The sequence below is a fragment of the Cebus imitator genome, unplaced genomic scaffold (genome assembly GCF_001604975.1).
Source record: "Cebus imitator isolate Cc_AM_T3 unplaced genomic scaffold, Cebus_imitator-1.0 Scaffold0, whole genome shotgun sequence".
Lineage (NCBI taxonomy): Eukaryota > Metazoa > Chordata > Mammalia > Primates > Cebidae > Cebus > Cebus imitator.
In genome coordinates, this window is record NW_016107315.1 from 8268874 (window position 1) to 8286066 (window position 17193).

Consider the following 17193-nt stretch of genomic DNA (forward strand, 5'->3'; position numbering starts at 1 on the left):
GTGATCCACCCGCCTCGGCCTCCCAAAGTGCTGGGATTACAGGCTTGAGCCACCGCGCCCGGCTGTTTTTTTTTTTTTAATTATTCTTTTGGGTCTCAAGAATGCAAAGAGAAGCAATATATAATTACCATTATTTCCCATAGGCTTTTACTAACCTGTGACTAGTTCATACAGTTATTAAAATAATTTAAATGCTAGAGAAATATTAGAAAGAAATGAGACTATGCCTACCAGGTGACTTTTAAAATTATTAAATGTAGTAAGACTGAATTTCAGTGGAGTTTGAAATAAGACATTTATTACTAAAAAATTAAAGAAAAAAGTAGATGATGATTTTGGGGATGTGTTTAAGCATTTACTTGTATTAAAGGATGTTCACAATTTAATCATTTGAATAGATGACAAAAATTAATTGAGTTTAAATTATTTTCAACATTTTATTAATAAAAAAAATAGTTCCCAGAGAGATTTTTCACTGTAATCTTTGAATTTCTTAGATTACATGAATTTGGATTTCTTAATTTTGTAGATTTTTTTGTTGTTTATCCGTAAGTTTTGGATTGTGGTTGTTTTTCAGGTTAGTGGAAGAGACCTTCACCATAGATGAAGTCTCCGAAGTCCTCAATGGATTGCAAGCTGTGGTTCATAGCGAGGTGGAATCTGAGCTCATCAACACTGCCTATACCAATGTGTTACTTCTGCGACAGCTGTTTGCACAAGCTGAGAAGTGGTATCTTAAGCTGCAGACAGACATCTCTGAACTTGAAAACCGGTAATAAAATTTGTACTTAAAACTGTGACAATAGTGGCCCAAGCATAATCTTAAAAGTTAGTGAACATCTTTGCTGCATATTTTCTTAGGGCGAAAATGTGAGACAATTTGGATAGGGTAACAACAAAGCATCAAGTCACTGAGTGATGTCTTGGGTACCACGCAGCACCCTTTTAAAAGTTGTTCCACTGTTCCTAGGTATTACAGAGGCCATCGAGATTTATGAAATTGCTTTTCAGGCTATCATTATTTCTTACAGCATTTTTGTTAGCTTGTCAGTATTACAATCAGTCTTTATAGATTGGTCAACTAAGAAATAAAAATTATGAGACAGTTGAAAAATCAATTCAAATATAAATACCATCAATTCAATCTAGTAGCATTGGAGGTTTTCTAAATAATTGAATTTAAAAGTACACATTTATTAACTTTAAAATAGGAAATATAAAATACAAAAAAGTTTATAATATGGACATCAAAGAGCTCAAATTCAAAAAATATGGTAAACTTGGTGACGTTGAAATCATTTTAAGAACAGGCATGGCAGAAATCAGGAAGGACTTCTCCAAGCACGGTCACAGCACGTCAGTTCATGTGCAGAGTGTTGAACAACACTGAGGACAACTTGTGGACTGGGGAGGAAAATCCTTTAACTTCTGCCACTGTCAGTAGGTGACTGGTGAGAAAACTGAGAAGGTGGCAGTTAAAGAAGCTTAGAAGCTGACTGCTGTTAACTCTCTCAGCTTGTGTACAGTCAGTTCCCATTGGCCTTGGCCAATCTTCAGATGGCACACCTCCACTATCTGTCTGTCCTAGGAATTTGTGATACTCCTTTTCAGGAGATACTATGGACTATTTTCATTTTTCTGAGGCTACTTTATTAAGAATCAGTTTGTCTTTCTTGAATCACCTTCTAGCTAACAATACATATTATATAATAAAACAATCTCATAGCACCTCAGGAATACAAAGTTGACTATAAATTTCCCTCACTTTTATATTAACACTGTAGTATATTTCTAGCAGTAGATATTGCATACCTAGTAGGTGCAAAATTCCAGGTGCTGTGGATGATCACATTTGAGTCCGTGTGGTTTAGGTTCTCAACCATTTGCAGCTAACATTCTTGATGTGGTGAAGTTTGGTCTACCTTGTGCTGTTCTCTCTGGCATATAATAGGTTGGTACCAGTGATTTTACTCTTCTTATGTGTGATATAAATCTGTTTTAAATGAATAATTTTTATCTTTGCTTTCATCTTCAAGAGAATTATTAGAACAAGTTGCAGAATTTGAAAAAGCAGAGATAACATCTTCAAACAAAAAGGTAACTTTTTGGTCATTGTAAATCCATATCTTAATAGCCAGTATTTAAAATTCTCAAGTCACTCAAAGAATTCAAAGATCAAACTGAGAACTCTTAAGGAAAAGCATTCAATTCAAGAGTAAAATTCAAAAATTGTCTCTCATATTTTCAGGCAAAAGAAAAAATGTTTTGGAAGTAACTATGGAAAACTGCTTTTGTCTGTGATGACCTAGACAAACACATGATCCCTAAGTCCAGTCTCAGTCCCACCCATAAATACTCAGAAGATGCAGAGCACAGGTTGTCAGGTCAGCCACACCTGGGGATACATCCTGGGTCTGTCACTTCCTGGCTGTGTTATCTTGAGCAGGTTATCTGAGGTAGCTCAGCTGCATTTTACTCATCTGACAAATGGAGACAATACTAGTAGTTACCTACTTCTCTTTCTAATCATTCTCATTAACTGGAATGACTACTTACGATTCTACTTTACAGACATACGGTGAATACTCCATTGTTGGATAAACACTGCTGAGATGAATCTATGTACACACACATACAAAACACTTTCCAGTTATTCCTTTGGGTCATATTTCTGGCTGAGAAATTTCTGGATCAGAGGGCAAGGATTCTTTTGTTTTTAATACATATTACTAAACGACTGGATTACTTGTGCCAAGTTATTGTTTATCTGTAGTATATTTGCCTAGATCTTCATCAGTATTACAGTTTTTCACAGAATCTAAGGTTCATGCAGAAATCACTGTTTCAGCTCCCACAGGTTAAAACTCTAGTTCCTAGATGCTAGGCTCTATATCAGATCTAGTTTTGAGCTCCTTCCTTCCCTCCTTTCTTCCCTCATTTTCCTTCTGTTTGAATTTTTTTAAGATACAGGGAAGATAGGTTTTATTTTTACCCTGACAGGCATATCGTAGGCACTGGGAATAACAAAGGATGAATCCAATAGAAATCTCCACACCTGTGGAACTGACATCCCAGTGGATTTGTTTATATATAGTGTCTTCCACTTGGAAAGTGCAAGTGTTCAGTGATTTTTATTCCAGGGTGATTTCAGTTTGGTTTCTTTATTTTGTTTCAGCCCATCATAGATATCACAAAACCAAAGCTTGCTCCACTTAATGAAGGTGGAACAGCAGAACTCCTAAATAAGGTAATGTTATTGTTTTGAGAAATGGAAAACCTCTAATTCTCTTCTCTCATTGCCTGAACAACTCTAGGATGGAGAAACGGAAGTGGAAGGTTTGATTCAGGTCCACTGAGGATAATTAGTTCACTATAGTAGTTTTACTTGATGGTACTTCATAGGCCAGAAGAGGGCATCCTTACCTTCTACAGAGCCTGAAGTAGCTCTTGATCACACCTTTTCCAGGTAAAGTGAAGAGCATGACATTTTGGACAGCATTTATTTATGGACATTGAAAGTTTGTGATCTGCGGTAACAAAGAGAAGGGTTTTTGCTTTAAGTTTGCAAAAATTATTTATCAGCACAGGTTGAGTATCCCTTATCCAAAATGCTTGGGACCAGAAATGTTTTGGATTTCATATTTTTGAATATTTACATTATACAGACCCAGTTGAGCAGCCCAGATCCAAAAATCTCATATCTGAAATTCTCCAATGAGCATTTTCTTTCAGCATCATGTCAGCACTCAGAAAGTTTCAGATTTTGAAGCATTTCAGATTTCGGCTATTTTTCATGACCTTGGTATTCTCAACATTATGCTAGATGTTGTTAGAGATAAAAAGCAGTGTAATACCTGATCCCTTGCCCTCAAAAATGTAATAGTTTTATTGGGAAGGTAGAACTGATGCTCTAGAAATAGAGACCAGAGAATACTCTCCTGTGTGCTACAGGTGTCATACTTGGTAGCAAAGAAGACTCAGTTGTGTGTGGATGAGAGTAGGTGAGAACAGGCTTTCGGATAAGGAGGCACCTAAGCTGGGCCTTGAAGGGTGAAGACCAGTTAAATTATAGAGGAAAAAGAAGTGAGTGTGTTGGGCAGGAGAACAGAACAGGCAGTGACTTGGAAGCGGCATGACTTGGAACAGAATGCAGTGCTCTCTGACTGGCCTGATGTGTTTGTCGGAGTCTAGTGGAAAAAAACACAGGTGACTCGAATGTTTGAGCTGTCTAAGAACAAAAGTGTTTGGCCACAACTCAGTCAGAAGCATCTGTGGGCTTGAGCATGGTACTGAAATGAAGGAGTTCTCCGGATTAGGGTCAACGGTATGCAGTGTAGGCTGAGAATAGACTCAGGATTTGCAGGACCAGCTAGCAGAGAGATGGCAGGGAAGGGGGTCTTTGGAAAAAGCTTGAAAACAGAGGGCTGAAAGAGGAAAGATGTGTCTGAGAAATTGAGAGAAAAGGAACTGGCTGTCTTAGAGCCAAAGCTGACTCGCAGATACTGAGGCTGATGGTCTGGATGAAATTGGGACATTACCAAAATATCGGTAGTGCATTTTTGAGCTATTATCTAATTTAAATTAAATATAAAACTTAGATTTTTGAGTGAAACAAGTAATAATTTCAAATATTAAAGTATTTTGGTTAATATAATAAAACTTGAATTTACTCACAAAGGAAATTTCAAGACTTCAAGAAGAGAATGAGAAATTGAAGTCAAGGTTGAAGACCATTGAAATACAGGTAGCTGAGAAATGTTTTGACACAATTATTGACTTGCCTACAGATTAAATACTGAAAGTGTTTTGTTTAAACTTCATTATAGGCTACAAATGCACTGGATGAAAAGTCCAAACTAGAAAAAGCACTGCGAGATTTACAGCTTGATCAAGGAAATCAAAAGGTGAAACAAGTTTTAACTACCTTTTTCACATTTTCTAAGTAGAATGAAGTTCTGAACTTCAAATTACATCTGAATTACTGCTCACTGCACCCCACCCTCTGCCACTCCCTGAGACGAATGCCTCTGTTGTCCTGTGTTGGGACATCCTTGCTCCCAGAAGGCCTGGTGAGAACCAGTGGTCTTCCCTTTGTCCCTCCTCCAGGGCAGAGGGGACAGTACATAGCTCACATGCCTGCCATTTCCCTGGCATACAAGATATTCTCACATTTTTAAAAAAGTGTTTCCCTTTCACTTTGACATCCAATTAAAGTGGGAGGAAAAGGAATGAAGAAAAGTTTCTAGTTAATTGGTTTATATTTAGGTTTTAGTATAATGAACATTAAAGTTTGCCTTTGATGAGTGTGACAAACTGGTTATGAATCTGCAAATCCATCTGCACCTAGTGACACTATAGAGTACAGTGAAATCCAGTGTTAGAGTTCTTCAGGCCTCTGCATGTAACGACTGAATGTCACTCTATCTGCAGGAAGTCATCGTATGTACAGTTCTGTCTCCTGTGGCCTTTCCATTGAGTGTGCATGCTACAGTATGATTTCATGTGAGCAGAACCATTTGAGTACATACTCAGTTCAGCTGGCCTTCCTAGTGGTCATACTCTCATAAACGTCTGTTAAACAATCCCAAAATCTGCTTCACTGGGCTTTTGCTAATCTTTTTTCTATGAAAAATTTCAAACATACACAGGAGTAGAGAGGACAGTATAATGAACCTCCATACACTCATCACTCTATTTACCAGTCACCAGCGCACGGCCAGTCTGTTTCATTTGTACCTCTGCTTTCTTCTTTCCACCGCCCCCTTATGTTTTTTTGAAGCAAATCTCAGACATTATACAACTTTACCTGTAGATATTTTTTAAACAGGAGGATACTTCTTATATGGCTAATGATTTTCAACCATATTATATACCAAGGACCATAGATTTATAAAAACATGAATGTCCGAGAACAGCTTTATAATTTCCCATAAGTCACACAATTGCAAACACGTTTGGATGATGAATTTGTTTAAAAGCTTTTTGGGGCTTTGCTTCAATTTTACTTTGAGGTTTTGGACACAAAAACAACCAATGAATACATGCCTTTATTACTTGCAATAAAATAAAATCTTTTTTTCAAAGACCAGATTTCAAAAATGAGGAAAGATTTTTTTCTTTTGTTGAAAATACTTAAGTACTTTTTTTTTTTTTTCTTTTGAGACAGGGCCTCATTTTGTTGCCCAGGCTGGAGTGCAGTGGTGCAGTCATGGCTCACTATAGCCTTGACCTCACGGGCTCAAGCAGTCCTCCCACCTCAGCCTCCCAAGTGGTTGGGACCACAGGCATGTGCCACCATGCCTGGCTAATTTTTTTATATTTTTTGTAGAGATGGGTTCTTGCTTTGTTGCCTAGGCTGGTCTCAATCTCCTGGACTCAAGCAGTCCTCCTGCCTTGGCCTCCTAAAGTATTAGAATTACAGGCATGAGCCACTTCTCTTGGCTGAAAGTATTAAGTACTTCATCTACAGATTAACCAGTTGTAGACCATTTTACTGTCATATCAATACAAGTGTTTTTTCTGTCATGTATCTTACCCAGTCAAAAGCAAGATCCAGCCAGAGAGAAGATCCAGTGCTTGTATTATGCTGTAGTTGTCAAAGTATGCAAAAATATACATATAAAAAACTTAAAATCTTAAAAATTTTAAAAACCATGTAATCAGTAATTATGCTCTCATATTATTTCCTTGTAAATGATGACTAAAGTATGTCTATTAAATTTTTGGTATAAATTATATTACCTTTATCATTTTTTTCTATCATTTTGAAGAATTCAGACTTCTTTGAGGATTTTTTTAAACTTGGCTTTTCAAAATGAAACCTATTTACCATCTCAACCCTGTTAACACACATCTTGGACTGAAATACCAGCAGAGCACACGTCATATGTTATGTATTTGGAATTCAGTGACTACTGAGCGTCAGCTGTGTGCAAGATACCACGCATCTGGGGCCGACAGTGGACTGGCCTGCTGGTGACTCTGAAGAGGCTGGTGCTTACCCAGGCAGGCAAGGAAGGCTGGCATGCACACACAACACACATCATTTTTTTCATCTCCTATGATGTTGAATCACCATTCTAAAACAGTTATTTTTAGAATGTCAACATGAAATTATGTGCACGCATTTCTTTTTCATAGGATTTTATAAAGACCCAAGACTTGAGTAACTTAGAAAACACAGTCGCTGCTTTAAAGAGTGAATTTCAGAAGACACTTAATGATAAGACAGAAAACCAGAAGTCACTGGAGGAGAATCTGGCAACAGCTAAGCACGACTTACTCAGGGTTCAGGAGCAGCTGCGCATGGCTGAAAAGGTCAGAAGACTGTGTTTAAGGGATTTGTCTGTTAATGTCCAATCCACTCACACACAGTATAGAGGAATACTTGTGACTAAGATAAACACTGGACAACTGCAAATTCAGATCATTTTTTCTCAAGATATTAGCCAATATGTTCTAAAGATTAATCATTTCTGGGCGCTGGTATTCTTCCATCTTTGGTACTAAAATATCTGTGATAATAAGACATCTCCTCTCCCTCTATGATGTGGTGAAATGCTTCTCTGTAGGCAGCTTGAATCCTGCCCTACACCCCACCGTGTTGCTCTTCTGCTCTTTCTTCCCACAGCCTGCAGAGGGATGGGAGATTTTTTTCCCCAAGGATTTCTATATTTTCTTAATAATTTATATAAAATATGTAGAGAGTTAGAGTCTTCACTTTAGGGATTACACTCAAGAACGTGGGAGTTGAGACCGGGTGCAGTGGCTCATGCCTGTAATCCCAGCACTTTGGGAGGCCAAGATGGGAGGATCACTTGAGGCCAGGAGTTCAAGACCAGCCTGGCCAACACAGTGAGACCCCCCATCTCTTAAAAAGAAGTTTAAAATTTGTTCATATAAAAAAATGGAAAAAAAAGAATATGGGAGCTAAAATTTAACTAAATTAAAAATCCTTTTGCTAAAACATACTACTTTGGAACTTGGAAAAAAGTGTGCTTATTTTACTGGAAAATCAGTTTAATATTTCACATAGCTTTCTTATATCTAGGGGCTTGAGTTATTTACCAACACTGTACTTGGGAAAATATTACTGTTTTATGCCTTCTCATTTGAAAGAATATATTTTTAAAGTTTGGATAGTCTTAATTTTATGTATCTTTTAAGGAAATTACAAAATCATTAGCAAAATACTAGTAAAATTCAAGCAAAAAAAACCTCACACATTTTTATCATATTTGTTATCTCTTTCCTTAACTATTTTTTAGTAATGGGCTGACATTTTTTACTAAGCAGGAATTAGAAAAGAAATTTCAGCAAACAGGAGCTTATCGAAACATGAAAGAGATTCTTACCAAGAAGAATGACCAAATCAAAGATCTGAGGAAAAGACTAGCACAGTAAGCCACACTGATCCTGCCTTTGGATTTCTCTCTCTGGATTGATGTTTGTGCTCTATGAAATCTAAGCTTGTTCCAGAGAGGTCAAGCCGGTGGTCGTTGCTGGGTCATGTAGTCCAGAAGCCTTCATGTGAGGAAAGTGGAGGAGCTCTGGCCTCCCCTCACTTGTAATGCCCACCAGGGCTGCTTTTTAGGTTCCTCTAGGCCTTTAGACTCCTAAAGTAAGCTGCCTACAGTAAGCTGCTCTTGGCAGTAGATTCACTTAGCAGGATATCAGACAGGAAACACAACACGCTAGCAGGGCAGCATTAGATAGTTCTCTTCTCCTCAGTAGTATACTCTCAGCAGTCCTAGAGCTGGTCTTACTGTTCCCCGAAGTGACAAATTAAGTTGGAGAGAAGGAGATCCATGCTGATGGGTGTCATAGCCAGCTTGGCATAGAAGTCCATGGTCTACATAGGATTAGTATCTCTTGTAGCAGTCATTGATGCCCAGCTAGGGATATGTCCAGTTAAAAGAACTCATCACACAGGGGAACCTGAAGTAGTGGCTCCCACCACGTATTTATAGTTCCTCACAGCCCTCCAGGTCCAGATGTGGTCATCTAATGTTTTGCCTGGAAACTGAGTTGACATTTTACCTTTATCAGAGTTCCAGGGGAGCAGAGCTAGCAAGTGAATTCAAGGTGAGATTTGTCCTTAGAGAAGCAGATTTGCTAATCCTTTACTCACATAGTCGTATCGACTATTCTTGTCAATCTGACAATTGAGGTGCTTATACTAAGTTATCACAGGTCTAAATGCCAAATATAGAGACTTGGAGTCTTAGCAGTGATCCAGCCCATCGTTCTACCTGATGTAAAAATCCCCTCTAAGTCACTGTCAAAACTAAGTTGAATGTGTCCAACTTCTACCATAGCAGTAATTTGAAGTGAGAAATAGAGCATCACTGATTTAGTCACTGCAGTTGCTTCAGGTAAACTTATTCGGTAATAACAACAACAAAAGGTATCCTGACATTATGTTCTTAATTTACATCTCCAGATATGAACCTGAGGATTAAAACTGAGGATTGCATCTGGAAGCTGACACATAGAAACATACATGCTGTCTCACTCAGGCATGACACTCAGGCATGTATTCTGAAGAATTTTGTCATATCCCCTTTTTATTTTTCTAATATTTAGACTTTGCTTCTAATATTTAAAACTAGAGTTCATATTTTCAGCTAATTGAAAACAGGGAAAACCTAGTGATTTTGGCTGGTCATCCCACACACCTCTCTAATGAGTGTTCCACAGTCTTAGCTCGCACGCACTGAGAATTCTTTAAAGAAGAGATTTTTAGAGCGCAAAGAAGAGTCTTATCCTTCTGCATTAGTATAAAGAGTCTATCTTTTTAATAAATGTTAAAGAAGCTAACAATGCACTTATGCATTCCCCATGAGTAAAAATAAATAGCATTATTAAAGATAGTTATTACCGAAAAAAGACAGATATTACAAATAAATATGTCTCTATTTTTAAAATGAAAATTCATTTACTCTATTTGATGATGAGAAAACTATGAATTCCTTGAAAATGTGAATTCTATTCCACCTATTATGGGTAGCCTTCTTACCAATTATAAGGAAAATTAACAGCAGTGAACATGAACATTCATTTAAGCTCCCCAGTCTCCCCATTTTAAAGACCATTTGTCAGAGGTGGCTGAACGTTTTTGGCAGCATGACTTTTCATGAGTCTGTGTTACTAATGTATAAGTCAAATCCATCCTGCACTTCCACAGTTTAGAAAGTATCTGGACTCAGAATAAATGTAGTATTTATACTTGTTGCCAGAATATTCTTTTACATTTTATGTTAAATAAGAACACTTTTTAAAAGACTTATACTCAACATAAAATCAGCTATCAGACTTCAGATTGGACTTTATTTATGTGGATCTACAGTAATTATATTTTCCAGAGGTTTTCACTGTATTTTTATTGGCCTGGTTTTTTTAGAAGATTTTAGACAAGTCATTAGGAATTGGGTGTCATATCCACACTTGTGTAAGGCAGCAATATACTATAGGGATAAACAAAGTCAAGTCTAGAAAGCAGTAATCCATCAGAATGAAAGTCCTTACTCTTCACATATTTAGTAATTTTTCCTGCTTCTAAAATTAAGAGTATCACACCCTAAATGAACACTGTCTACTAAGAGACATCCAGTTCCACAAATGAAAACATTCCACTTCCATAAATGAAGATTTGATTCCAAGAGACGAGTTTACTGATTGGAGTATAGGCTTGTTATTATTTTTAGTCAAGCTTTTAATAATAGCCTTGAATTTATTATCTTTCTTATAAGCTTTTGTTAAAATAGTAAAGGAACAAATGACAAAGGGTAAGATAATTTCCCTGCAAAAGGACACAGAAGGCAGTCTTAAGAAGATGCATGGATCAGAGAAGGGACAGAGTCAAATGCAGTAACAAGCCAGCGTTTACTATATGTTTCTTCCTCACCTCTCACCATATTTATGTCACTTACCAGTTTCTGTGTCCTTTTGGAGCTTTTGTTGAGGGCTTCAGTCTCACCCTGTATTTCTTTAGCCCTAAACTGACACTCTCTCTGAAAATCCATTCCATTATCTGTGGCCCAAGATCTATATAATTCAGAAGCAGAACTTTTGGCTAAAGGGTTAGTGTGTCTTTCAGAAACCATTCAATTATTTTCTCCCTATGCCTTTCTCAGTTTGATACCAGTGGGGAAAGAAGGTATGTTGATAAGAAACCTATATTGCTGGGTAGAATTTGTACTTGTTTTCTTGGTAGCAATTTTGAAATATTCTGTAGAGTATGTTCCTATTGTTTAATAAAATATTTCTAAAACCTTAAAACCTAACTATGCCAAGCATTAAGATAAACAGATATGATGTCCTTTGACATAAATCAACATGATGATTCCTTCACATGTAAACACATTTCAGTGTTTCCGGTTTGTCATTTGTGTGTGTTGTTGCTTTTATTTATGCTCTACCCTTAGCAAAATACAGTTTTCAGTTTTCATTGTTTTTAGTAGTTTCCCAACTTTAAGATTTATCTCATTTAACTGAGAAAGAAAGCCTTTTTTGTATATATATTTTGGATTTCTAAGAATGTTGGTTTGAGCCTTGATTAGACTTTTAATGTGCTAAGTCAGATAGGCAGCCTGTGCATTGGTGACCATCATAATGCAGCTTTGGTTTAATTTAATTCAGGGCTGCTGCTAAGTCATGTGCAGACTTTTTGTTGACCAAAATAAAATGTAAACGGTTTTTGTTATTAATTTCTTCTGTTTGACATTTAAGTGTTCATTTTTTTCTTTATGTATTACATTTTGAACCTATATTAAATAAATGTTTACATGATCATTGGCTTATGTCTTATAAAGCCTTTACTGTTCATTATTTCCATTCCGATTAACTGAAAGAGATTTATAGAGATGTTCACATTTTAAGCCCTTGGTGCTTTTAGGTATATATTGGTGGTAAAAAAATTGGCATTAATGATTTCCCTCTGCTTATGTGTAAATGCCTATGTTCCAAAGCTTTGCCACTAGATATTCAAGACATAATTTGTTATGTAAGCCAGTCTTCTAGAAAGAAAATCTATCTCAGCAAAATGATATTTCATATTCAGACTAAACAGTAGTATTTAGACAATAATATTTTGAAAAAAGCATTTTCAAAACTGCTTAGGAAAAGGTTTCAGTATTCACAGAGGGGAAATATACTTAAAGGCAAAAGCCTCTTGAAGAGAAGTGAGTGGGTTGGTGACAACTGGTTTGGGGACTTTTGCATTGTGTCATCAGCTCCTCCATCGAGTGAGCGGACTGCTGTTATTGCCTACTGTAGAAAATGAATTAATGAAGAGTAGTCAGTCTTTTACATTATACGAAGTATTACTTCCTCTCTTTTTTACCTACAATACATCCTTTAACTTTTACAGATTAAAAAAACCACTGTTAGACAAAGCAAAATGGAACTTGGAAAATCCATTATAGTTTTGTAAAATAGCAATGGGCCTACTGTCAAATTAACAGCTTTTTAAATGGATTTTCATGAGAACTTGGAAAAGAAACATAACCACCAGGAGCCAGCATGTATTGCTCTAGTAAGAAATCAGGTGTGGCAGAGCCAGGTGTGGTGTCTCAAGACTGTAATTTCAATGCTTTGGGAGTTCCAGGCAGGGGGACTGCTTGAGGCCAGTAGGTCAAAACCAGCCTGGCCAATATTGCAAGACCCCATCTCTACAAAAAATTTAAAAATTAGCTGGACATGGTGGCATGTGATCACATCACTACACTCCAGGCTTCATGACAGAGTGAGACCCTATCTCACACACACACACACACAAACTCATTTGTCTTTTTAAAAGCATGAGAGATATAGTATGTCAGAATTTCAGCAAGGTGCTTGACAAAGACCTCATGATAATTTTGCTGAAAAGAATCTTAGGTGTGTTTTCCCACATGTAGACTCTAGGATAAAGGATTTGGGTGCAAGTAATTTATTTGGGAAGTAATTTCAGGAAATCCTGTGGAAGAACTGAGGAACTGAGACAGATTGAAAGACTTACCACTGTGGGCAACTGGGGCTCAGTCCTGCTGGAGACCCTCTGAGACATGGTATGGAAAACATCTCTGAATTCTTCCACTGAAGGGCAAGGTAGCTGGGAATATTATCCACCACTTCCCATCCCTCACTGATTAAGGGTCAGCTCTGAGGTATTCATTCCTTGCCATGCCCAGCCTTCCTGGATGTGGACCAGGTTCACCCTCATAACCAGAGAATGCTCTCAGGCAGAGACTCCAGAAGCCAAGCATGGGAACTCTCTGCTTGCAAACCCAGGAGTTGATGGGGAGTGACTGTTAATGGGTCCTGCATTTCATTTTGAGGGGATGAAATGTTCTGGAATTAGGTAGTGGTGATGGTTATACAACTTTTTGACTGTACTAAAAATCACTGAATTGTATACTTTCTTTTTTTTTTTTTTTTTTTTTTTGTCTTTTTTTTTTTTTCTTTTTTGCACCCTTTGAATGCCATTAACAAAAAAACCACATACACAATGGAAACTGGAAGTGGATCCAGGCCAGTAGCACCTAAACCTAGAAGAATTTGTGGATTTGTACAAAATGCAGAGGAAGAAATGAGGCAATGTGGTGCTGAGTCGAGGGGTAGCCGATTGGCAGAGTAGGAGTCAGCAACAGTGCAGTCAGGTCATGCCTCTTTCTCATAAGTGCGAGTGCAAACTGCAGTGCCGTGGGTGAGTGTCAGGATGAGTTTTCCATCAATTAGCTCCCGCACAAGTGTCGTCTCTTGCCTGTCCCACTTCTGTAGGTGAACAAGTTTGCCTCCATCCAGTGTCACAATGGACTTGACCTTCCTGTCATCTGCTGTTGTCTCATCGAATTCCACCCCCAGCTTAAAGCTGATCTCTGTGTTCTTGAAGGTGCTGTGTGTTTTTAGGATGATAGTGTCCCCATTCTTTTCAATGATTGTGGTAGGCTTGGTCATGTTGGCCACCTGCCTGGTAGCAAAACCCACACCGAGTGACTTCATGTAGTCATCGAAATTCTTGCTGTCCACTAGCTTCCAGGTGCCCAGGAAAGCGTCCACCATAGTGATGCTGGGCTAGGCTGAGATAGAAGCTGCGAAGAGAGCAGGCGTGCAGACTCGGACGGCCTGAATTGTATACTTTCAAAGGATAAATTTTATATGTGAGTTATATCTCAATTTAAAAAAAGAGAAAACCTCTGGGAATAAATGAAGGGGATATGTTGAAGCATCTCCAGCAGCTAATCCCGCACTCCCGCTCTACCTGTGCCACCTTGTGTCCCATGTTCAGTTCACTTTCTCTCAATGGTAATGCTGGTCACGATTTTTTTTTTTTTTTTTAGATGGAGCCTCACTGTGTTGCCCAGGCTGGAGTGCAGTGGTGCAATCTCAGCTCACTGCAACCTCTACCTCCCAGGTTTAAACAATTCTGTGCCTCAGCCTACCAAGTAGCTAGGATTACAGGCACCTGCCACCACACCCAGGTAAATTTTTTGTATTTTTAGTAGAGATGGGGTTTCACCATCTTGTCCAGGCTGGTCTTGAACTCCCGACCTTGTGATCCACCCACCTCGGCCTCCCAAAGTGCTGGGATTACAGGGGTGAGCCACTGCACCCAGCCCACAATATTTTTAAAACAATGAATACAAAAAGGAAAACATCAACGAAAAGGTTAGTGGGACAAGCTGTAGTCCTCTCTGTTGCATATTGGTCCTGAAGCCAATTCACATTTATCATCTCCCTCTTCTACTTACTCAGATTCCCCCCCAGCACTTTCGCTGGTCAGCATGGCTAGCCTCATGGGGTGACCTAGACTTTCCTTTCTTAGGTGTCTGAGCCCCTGATCATTTTGCCCCTGTCCTGCTGTAGTTGTGAAATTTCCCATTTATTGTTATCCCCACATATCACCAAGAGGTACCCCTACACTACAGCCTGAACCATAGAGAGGTACAAAGCTCTCCTGACGGTGCGCTCAAAACTTGCAGCCTCCTGAGTGACCCAAGTAATGGTCAGAGCAATATTCCTAAGTGTTGTACATGCTGACTTCAAAATCCAGATAATACTACCTAGTGCTTGCCTCTCTTAGTGGTAGAAGGTACAAAATGCAATAACTGGCTCTTGAGTTGGCAGGATGTCCCCAGTATTCCCTAGATTGTTGGACCTCTGGCAACTTTACCATTATGTGAGGCCTCCAAATCTTCATAGGAGTCACCTTCTCTCTGGTGCATGTGTCATAAGGAACACCCAGATTATATCCCAATTCATTCCTGTTCACCAGGTCCAGTTAATATTTGTCATCAAAGTATTGGGCCAGGATGATGTTCTGCAGAATGTCAAGATGATCAAGGACTTCTTTGGACTGTTTTGTAACAGAGCAGGAAGGTTTATATGCTCCTGGAACAAAACGTGAATGGACACTGTGTTATCTGACCCAGGTGAATTCAACCTGTTCTTGATTCTCTTTTCTGAAGGGGATTTAAGAGAATTCATTAACCGGATCTCCAGCCTCATATCCAGTGCTGATTAGAAGGAATGTTATATCCAGCACAGCGTCTGCCGCTGAAGCTTCTTCTGCCACTTCGTGGTTTATATTAGTCCACTGCCATCTTCTACCATCTATCTGTGTTCTGCTCTGTTTTGCTTTGCAGGACCCATACAGTGGGATATTGTGGGGATCACTGTCCATACTCCTGGGATATGGTGTACGGATTTGCCTCTGATTTTGGCCAGGAGTTGGGAGCAGAGGGTGAGATGGAGAGAGTATTTTGGAGCGTTAAATAAGCCTTTTCTACCATTACAGTTCTTATCCCTCAGGTCAAGAAACCAATTTTAGTGTCTCTCAGTTAAGTACACTCATCCCATTTATCCTCTCAGAAACAAGGGAGATCAGGGGATTGACCCACAGGCCACTGGATCCACTATGAGATGTCCTTGGGTCAGAACTTCATAGATTGCCTATCCTATATGTTCCACTCTAACAAGAGGGCTCTGATGGTGCTTTAGATCCCCTGAGTATGTCACTCAGGCCATGTCCAGTAGTTCTTGAAAGATGTGTATATTCTACTTTCTCAGTGTACAGTTACTCTGAGAAATGGCCATGGGGCTCTTGGGAAAAGATTTGAGGGAGTGTGTATCGTACAGGGTTGCTATAGCGCTGTAGGGCTCCCCCTCAGGAGACCCAGCCTCTCCTTCAGCCCGTGGGCTCTGGAACCGAGAACGGACTCGGGGACAAGCTGTAGTCCTTTCTGTTGCATTTGGTTGGTTGGCTTGGTTTTATAACAGTAACTTCATTGACTGTGCATTCATCTCACCAAGAGGAGTGCCATAATCTATTAGCCACTGGTCCTTGGCTCCCTGGTGGTTCTTCTGGCCCTGTGGCCCGTTAGGTTACTGTATTCATTTTATTCCTCTGATGTCTGAGTGCTGCCATTAGTTTTTTGTTCTGGAATCCTTCCTATCATAGCCCAGTTATGTGCCAGCATCTTCTATTGTCAGTTCTAGCCAACAGAAGACAGCCACCACTGAGCTTCTCAGCAATGCTAATGTCCCCTTACCAGTGCAGTCTTTACTGTTTCAGTGACGAGAGTATCCCCTGCCCACAGGTGGGCTCTCTCACCTTATATCCATTCTAGCATGCCATCCCTCTGAGCCTTCTGACCCCTCCTCAGCACTCTGTCAAGGCAGTTGTGGAATCTCCACCTCATTTTTGGCATCCCATCATCCTTAAGCACCAAGGCCCATTGCAGCAGTGTATTAGGACTGGCTCCATGTGTCCTTACCAACGTGCCAAATCCTGAGTCACAAAAGACAGTCTCTATATCAAAAAACTCTTCTTTATCCAGCTGCTTTTCTACTTCCCACTGGGCCATCCTCAAGATCTATAGCCATGTGTGTTCTTCCAGCTTCTGCCAGTCTAGGTTCTGTTCTTTCAGGGGAAGAATCCATTTCTCCTCAAAGCAGGATAATATTTCTCTGCATAGGGCATGCTGATATCCAGCCCTATTTATTGGTTTAGAAGTAATGAGTGGAAGTGGGGACAGATCCTGAGGAAGACCAAGGTTATCCTGCCAGTCTCCTTTCAAGAGAGGCCTTTGAAAGGCTTCCAAGTGATAGGAGGCTACTCTCCTCTAGCAAGAGGGAGTGAGCCACTTCTGTTATACCCAAGGGTTCAGGAGAAACTGGGGTATCAAGGTTTTGGGGGACATTTGCCCATAT

At 39.2% G+C, this 17193-nt stretch overlaps 2 protein-coding genes across 2 annotated transcripts in view; one reads left to right on the plus strand and one right to left on the minus strand.

Annotated features, from left to right (window-relative positions):
- Positions 1–11791, plus strand: part of LZTFL1 (leucine zipper transcription factor like 1) — a 17517-nt gene extending 5726 nt beyond the window's left edge. The window contains exons 3-10 of the mRNA XM_037731634.1: positions 578–772; positions 2037–2097; positions 3176–3247; positions 4679–4744; positions 4827–4904; positions 7141–7317; positions 8296–8399; positions 9443–11791. Coding sequence (XP_037587562.1) covers positions 578–772; positions 2037–2097; positions 3176–3247; positions 4679–4744; positions 4827–4904; positions 7141–7317; positions 8296–8399; positions 9443–9461 — 772 coding nt within the window. The 3' untranslated portion in view covers positions 9462–11791. The remainder of the gene's footprint in view (positions 1–577; positions 773–2036; positions 2098–3175; positions 3248–4678; positions 4745–4826; positions 4905–7140; positions 7318–8295; positions 8400–9442) is intronic.
- Positions 11792–13406: 1615 nt separating this feature from the next.
- Positions 13407–14104, minus strand: LOC108299591 (fatty acid-binding protein, heart-like). The gene has a single exon (XM_037736872.1). The coding sequence runs from the start codon at positions 14041–14043 to the stop codon at positions 13642–13644; it is 402 nt and encodes a 133-aa protein (XP_037592800.1). The 5' UTR covers positions 14044–14104; the 3' UTR covers positions 13407–13641.
- Positions 14105–17193: the final 3089 nt, after the last annotated feature.

What these genes read in the sequence shown, in the direction of transcription:
- LOC108299591 (XM_037736872.1), bottom strand. Translation starts at nt 14,043, where the DNA reads ATGGTGGACGCTTTCCTGGGCACCTGGAAGCTAGTGGACAGCAAGAAT.